Genomic DNA, 7,478 nt, shown 5'->3' on the forward strand with positions numbered 1-7,478 from the left:
CTTGCCTGGCACGTCTTCCAAACCTTTCCCACTTTTTTGGTTTTGGGAATTGTTTTCTCTCCCATAAAAGTCTGTTTCTATGATTTAAGTTTGACCCTCCTCCTCACTGGTTTGTATATTGAAGAAAAACAAGTATGTTCAGTTGTAGCCATTTCTAGGTCCTAACTGTTCTGCCTTCACCCATTTGAAGCTTCCCTTAGTATTATTGAAAAAATTGTTTTTGAAAGAAACTGTTTCCACAACAACAGTTTTTATTGTAGCTATGCACATGTGAAAATGATTTGAATCATACTACTTCAACATAGAGTTATCCACATGATTTAGACAAAAACATTATATAGGCATACACTATGACTGGCAGGTAAATTGCCATCTTGCCAAATTATTCCTGCAGTTCACAATGACTTTATGATGACATGTTTCCTAAATTGGGCAACTGTTCTTCTTAGGCCAGAGCAACAAATGTACATAATCCTAAGTTAATTTACTTGAAACATGGAAAAGGTCTTGGCAGCATAAAACCAGACTCTTTCTTTCACAAAATCTAAACCTTTGTGCCACAGGAACACACTAACTTTACGTGGAAGGACGAGTTGATTTCATACATTATGCTTGAAGGCATGGTTTGTGGCAGTCCCACCTCACTAAAATTTCTTATAGTACTTCTCCCAGATTCAAAAAGAGTTCCCTATTTGTGAATATTACCATTGATTCACTGATCTTTGCATGCCTACACAAAATATACAGATACTATCTTTATTTTATGGTTGATCTGCTCGTTCGTTTGCATCTTTTTTAGTGTGTGATAACTCCATCCCAGGGGAAGATCCAGGCAGGCATACCCTGCAGCCCATGAACATAAGGAATGCCCTACGGAAGGAACGGTTGAAGAGACCATATAGGAAGGGATTTAGAGATGAATTGATATATCCTAGCCACAAAAATATATCCCAGATGACCAGCTCTGTGCTGTATTCAATGAAAGGGTCCACAATGTTGACTGTAAAGAAGGGCATCCAGAATATTAGGAAGACTCCCATGATGATACCCAAAGTTTTTGCTGCCTTTCTTTCCCTCTTCATAGTGTTTCGGTGTCTTTGTTTCTTACTTGAGTCTTTTCCCACTCCAGCAGCCATCTGGCTTTCCATGGCGCTGATCTGCCTGGCCTGCCGTTTAGCAGCTTTGAAGATCTTCCAGTAGGCTACTAGCATGATGGCCATTGGCAAGTAAAAGGCTACCAAGGAGGCCATGACAGCATAAATGCGATTGACCAAAAACAAACATACATCTTTAGGGAGCAGGATGTCCACACCAGCAATGTGGAGATCTAGCATTATGGGTCCAAAGGAAATGAGCGTGGGAACTGCCCAACATATAACAATAAGGAGAGCTACCCGACTGTGGGACATCTTTAAAGAGTAAACCAGCGGGTTGCAGACAGCATAGTAGCGGTCAAAGGCAATGCAGCTGAGATGGAATATGGAGGCAGTGCAAAGCATTACATCTAGGCTAGAGTGAAGCTGACAGAAAAGGACACCAAAATACCAGCATCCCTCCACGGTCCGAATCATACTATAAGGCATCACAACCAGGCCTACAAGGCAGTCAGCCACTGCCAGGGACATGACGAAGAAATTTGTGGGTGACTGCAACTGCTTGAAGTAGGCGATGGACAAAACCACCAGGAAGTTGCCCACCACTGTGCAGACAATGCCAACTGAGAGGAAAGCATACAGGAAAATGCGAGAGGCCTGGTTCCTCAATGTAGTACAGGATTGAAGCTCAATCTGAAGAGATGTGTTAACATCTCCGAGCAATCCCAAGCTGCTGTTGTCCATGGTCTAATCAAACCTGTCAAAACACACAGATACAGTTGTAAGTAATGAGTGTATGGCAAGTGAGGCGTTTCAAAGCAGTTTGCCTGCACTCCTATGGTGCATTAACAGTGAAAAAGTAGACAAACCACCTAGAATTCTTTGTTTGTTTCAGACCCAGCCTGAAAGGGCCCTGTTCTGTTGTTGCCTTCTCTAAAATGCCATCGCGTTACGTGGTGGGTGAGTAAAAAACACGTTTTTTTCATCAACATAGATATTCATATAATGAAGAGAATGATCTATGATAACTTTTTGTATGTGTTTTTTAAACCAAGACAAACAAATGCTTCTGGAGTGTCAGATAATAGACTGAGTAGCTTGAGGAGGCAGGGGATTATCCAAATGAGTCAACTGTCAGCAGGACTGTTGGAGTGGAACTTGTCAGCACAATAACATTTTCTTATAGATTTATTCAGAAATGTGAACCCTGTATGTTACATTTATCACAAAATTAAATTTTTGAAATTTTAGTTTTACTTAGATTTTCAAGAAACTTTAGCCCTCTGAAGTCATGCTTTGCACATTACAGTATATCACACCGCTGAACACATACAACTGTAATGAATAGAATAATATTAATATTACCATTTCCAGTGCCAGTGGTGTGAATAGGTAGCAGATGTTGCAGCTGACTTGGAATAGATTTTAATGAACACCACAGGGACTGTGCAGTGACAGGAAAGTGATGCTGAGTGAAAATGTGGATTTTTGATTGGCTTGTAGACTTGTTGAATTGAACCAACACACATCATCATGGCAAATAATCGCAGTAAAATCAAGATAAAATATATAAATGTACTAATTTCAACTCTTTACATATACGTCATGTTACACCCATCCAGGTTTGAAAAATCTTATTATCAATACAGTACATATCAGTTTCTGTTGGATTGTTATAAAGGATGTTGACATTAATAATTTATTTAATAAAAGCAGGTAAAAGTGCCCTTTACTCTGCCACTTACATCTCCTGGGAGGTAGATGGTACTTTAGCAGATGTCTAAACCCCCACCCACCCACCCTTGCACTCGCCATTATTCCCTTTCATCCTTCTAATCTTTCTGTTTATGTTCGGAGCATCACATCTGCAAAAATCATACAGTTTTATTATTCTGTAATATTAGTGCAAAAGCGTTAAGTAATTCTTCCTGTCAAGCTTATGAAACTGTAAACAAATTTTAGTTCATGTTTCACATATTTAAGTATATGCCTGGTTATAATAGCAATACCTTAACATATTTTGTGGCCACCATCTATATTTTGGATATATCATAGATAAAATGCATTCTTGATGGTTACATCATTTGCAATACAGCAAAACTAGACAAAACTATTTTATTAGTATGGTGTTGATATACACATTGAAATACAATATCCAAGAATCAATTTTTTTCATTTAGAAGATATAGTAACTGCAACTCTGAAAAACACATTTAAAGCATAAGAGATTCAGTAGAATTGTGCTTTATCTTTACATCTGATTCTACCAAGAGCAGTTCAGTTGTTATGTCACTCAAATTAGCTTATTTATACATGTTACACATGTTCAGATAAGGGCTTTTGAATTCAGTTTAAGAACTAACTTTTGATTATTGTACTAGTTCACATCTGGCAGGCACTACTAGAAAATTGTGTAAACTAAGACACTTACCTGTAAAGAAGAAAGACGATCATCTGTCCTCATGTCTGTATCATACAGCAGGTCTGTTAACCTTGCTTTTACAAAGAGATGAGAGGGATGGTGGGGGCTGGGAAGAGAGCTGTAATGAACTCATGCAACAATAATTAGTAGCAGAATACAGCCTACTGCCAACTCCCCTGCCAACTCAATTCAAATGATTGTTAAAAGAGAAACCAGAACACTTAAAATTTAAAATTTTCTGAGGGCACTGCCAATCTTTTTGTGGTGTGTTGAATAAGGGCAGATCTGATTACTAATAGTTGATTACTATACACCCGATAACATCTGGCAAAGGGACTGCCGAAGAAAACTAGCTTGTGGCTAACTCGGGTACATTTACGTTTGTTTTGAATGTTGATGAGTGTATATACACAAATCCTTATGCACTGGTTAAAGCATAGTTTGTTTTTTAGCCATGCTATCACTGTGGCTCTATGGCAGTCATTCAGTCCAACACCTTGATTCAAACTGTAATATCTCAACAACTCTTGCTTAGATTGTCATTAAATTGTTGTACATACATTCATGGTCCCCAGAGGATGCATCCCACTAACTTTGGTGAGCCCCTGTAGTGCCAGCAGCAGGTTGTAACTTTTGGAATAGTAAAATGTCTCAACAACTTTTGGACTGCCATGATTTGATTCAGACAGTCATGTCCCCTCGGGATGAATTGTAATAATTTTGCCAAATCTCCATAACAGCATCCTTTAGAGCATCCTTTTTGCCTTCTCCATGCACCTTGGAAGTAGGTAAAGCTAAGGCTGAAACCTCCTCTTTGCTTTTCTAGAACTCCATTACACCAGAATGACATACAATAACACCAACAGGGAAACACTATGGGTCTGCACTGCACATAGGAAATCTTTTGCTGTCATCTGAATTACTATGTCATGTAAAAAAAAAAGTATATATATATATATATATATATATATATGAAACAGTAGCTTTATAGTTGCAGACATATACAGTAAGTGGTTGTGGGTCACCTAAGTACTGTGTCTATTCCAAATAGAAATCTTGTTTTGTATTGTTTGTACTAAGTGGAAAAGAGAAAACTCACCACAACAACAATGTACTTTAGTCCAGAACAGAAACCTGTTATCTGATTTCAAATTTTACTTGGGTTCAACTTCGCTTTCTAGATACCCCCAAAACAGGTCTTGTCATCCCTTTCATGTGTTTCAGTGTTCAGTAGAGCACAGCCAATCCTGCCAAGCTTGAATACCTTGGGCCTCAGCCAGTGACAGACGTATCTCATGTGTGGCGGATGTGTTCTAATTAAACATGGGAGGATTTTTAATGAAGGGTGCAATAAAAGGCACGTTGGCTCAATAACTAGTGTTTTTTTCAGACCATTCTTTTATATGTGTAATACAAGTGTGCTTTGCAGACAGGGTAGACTGGCTGCACATCTGTTCTTTTGTTTCTGAAAAAGGAGAGAGCAGAGGTTGAGTCCCACGCTTTGTTGCTTTTACAAGGGGGCAAATAAAGTGACCTATCTGATATGATTACACATTTCATTATTAACAATGTAATACTCATAAATAGTACTACACCTCAATGTGATCCTTCATAGTCATTTCATTTTCATTTCAGACTTTGTCTAAATTTGCAATCCTGTCTTCTTGATATAATGTTTATTAACTAATAATTAGCAAATTTGTTTTAAGAAAAACCCAACATTAGGAAATGTTTTTAATGAACAAATCTGAAAAACTGCAACATGTTTCACCGAATGTGGCTCAGGAGATAAAGCGGATGTCCACTAGCCGGTGGTTTGATCCCCCAGTCTGCATGTCCTTGGGCAAGACATTGAAGCGCTTTAACTAGTTGCACAGACTCGAAAGGTGCGATACAAATACAGAACATTTACCATTTACACTACGCAAGGGTTGGGATGCTTGACAAATAGACAAAGACGACTGGCAAGAGACAAGAGGAGCACATGGACTTATATTCACAAGAAAGGGGATGCTAACTAGACACCGTTAAAACTAATTAGGGAATCGAAAGTCGTTCTGGTCCGCCATCTTGCAGACCTTCCCAAAGCTCTTGTTTGTGCTCCAAAGAACAAAGATCTCTGAGGGATCTCTGAGGATCCATGAGTGAGGATATACAAGAGCAGCCTTCATGGAAGTCTTTTACTGGCCGACACGCCCCTCAAATAGATATCAAGTATTAATTGGATGCTGCAGCTGATATGATACATCACAACATCACTGCATTTATACTGGAGTGAAGACAGATGACAGATTTTTCTTTTCACCATCTGTTATTACCCCCATTGCCTTTTATTATGGAGAATTAGTTAGAGAGAGTTGGACAGTCTTTCTGCCAGCAAAAAAAGAGTTATATAATATATAGACATTTTCATTCAGTCACATGTGAGGCTGATAATTCCTGATTGTCGGCTTTAATATGAGCTTAGCCTAACCATTTTCAATGTTCAAAAGACATCATGATCATATTCTGGGTTTTTCAGTAATGATTTCACAATCAGAATATCAATAAATATGCAAATAATAAGTAATAATATAAAGGCATTCTGCCAGTAGAAATTATTCCTGTGCTCTGACATAGTAGTAGTACAGAGACACAGTATAAATACAGAATATTGTTATTCATGTGGAGGTGTTTGTTAAACAGGTAACAGCAACAGAGGGAAAACTGTGTGCTTTTGTAAGTATTAGCACAGTGCACATGTGTGCAGACACAATCACCATCAAAAGCAGTTAAAGCCAACTGACAGCTGATCCAATCATTAGAAAATGACCTCACTTTTAAAAAGTTTTTTGTTTTTTTGTTTTTTCAGAAAATGTAATGTGGAATGAATAAGATTTGCTTCTTCAACCTAATTGTGCAGATAATTGTGTAAAAATATTTTGTCTTTAACAGAGCACTCAAAACTGTAAATAAAACATTTAAGGAAAGCTGTACATGCATACACAAATTTAGATTATCCTTGGGGCAATGCAGCCCTCTTCTGGTGTCTCATTGCAATTGCATGGTCATGAAGAGAACATGGCAAATCAATAGCAATCACTGGATTATACATTAATTACTATAATACTATAATGTATGCAGTATTGTGTGTGCACAAACTATACACATCATGGAGTCTTGGTATATAATGAGTGTATTGTACGTGGCCCAATAATGACTTTATAGTGCAGGATACACTTGGATTATAGACAAAAGACACTTATTCAAAAGCTTACTGGCTTGAAATAGTCCTTTGCATTCCCCTGAAATCTATTGTAAGTCTTGGCAGTGATCATAATCTTTGTTGCTGATAGTTGCAAATACATCAAACGTAGTGTATCCATCACACTACTACTTCTAAATGTTCAAATCTGCCCATTTTCCAAAAGGGATATATATGTATTGTTTAACCTATTTGAAAAAAGAAAGAAATACAACAGGGTCATTTTGAAGATACCATTTTAATACTTTGTTGATTGACAAAGTATTACTATTATTCCCCTTCCCAAAAACATACAGGAATCAGTATTCAGTATATCAGTATTCAAACTGTTAGAATATTTGATTTTAATTTATTTTCTACTTACTAAATGTTATGATAGCACCTGGACATTTTTAGACTAGCATTCAGCCATCCACTTGCCACAATATTCACTTGATACTAAATTATTCTGTAAAACCAAACATGTGTTCATTCAATCGCAACTTTTTTAAATGTACAATTACACATGTTTTACTACAGATATTTCACATACAAGGAATTTTTTTGGTGTTTTGGCGCATAATAATAAAAATAGCAAGAGAGAATAAACTACATGGATATGGTTAGGGAAAGTTCCTCATGGTTTAATATGTTTAAAACTCCACCATTCTACATAAACTGCAAACTTCTTTCATTCACACTGAACAATGTCACTGGGTGTAACTGTGTCCTGCTGAAT

General features: G+C 37.3%; 1 protein-coding gene across 1 annotated transcript; it reads right to left on the bottom strand.

The window, feature by feature from the left end:
• Nucleotides 1–761: 761 nt before the first annotated feature.
• Nucleotides 762–1,838, bottom strand: LOC123970132 (5-hydroxytryptamine receptor 4). Its single transcript, XM_046048018.1, has one exon. The coding sequence runs from the start codon at nt 1,836–1,838 to the stop codon at nt 762–764; it is 1,077 nt and encodes a 358-aa protein (XP_045903974.1).
• Nucleotides 1,839–7,478: the final 5,640 nt, after the last annotated feature.

This window comes from Micropterus dolomieu, linkage group LG04, assembly GCF_021292245.1.
Source record: "Micropterus dolomieu isolate WLL.071019.BEF.003 ecotype Adirondacks linkage group LG04, ASM2129224v1, whole genome shotgun sequence".
Taxonomy (NCBI): domain Eukaryota; kingdom Metazoa; phylum Chordata; class Actinopteri; order Centrarchiformes; family Centrarchidae; genus Micropterus; species Micropterus dolomieu.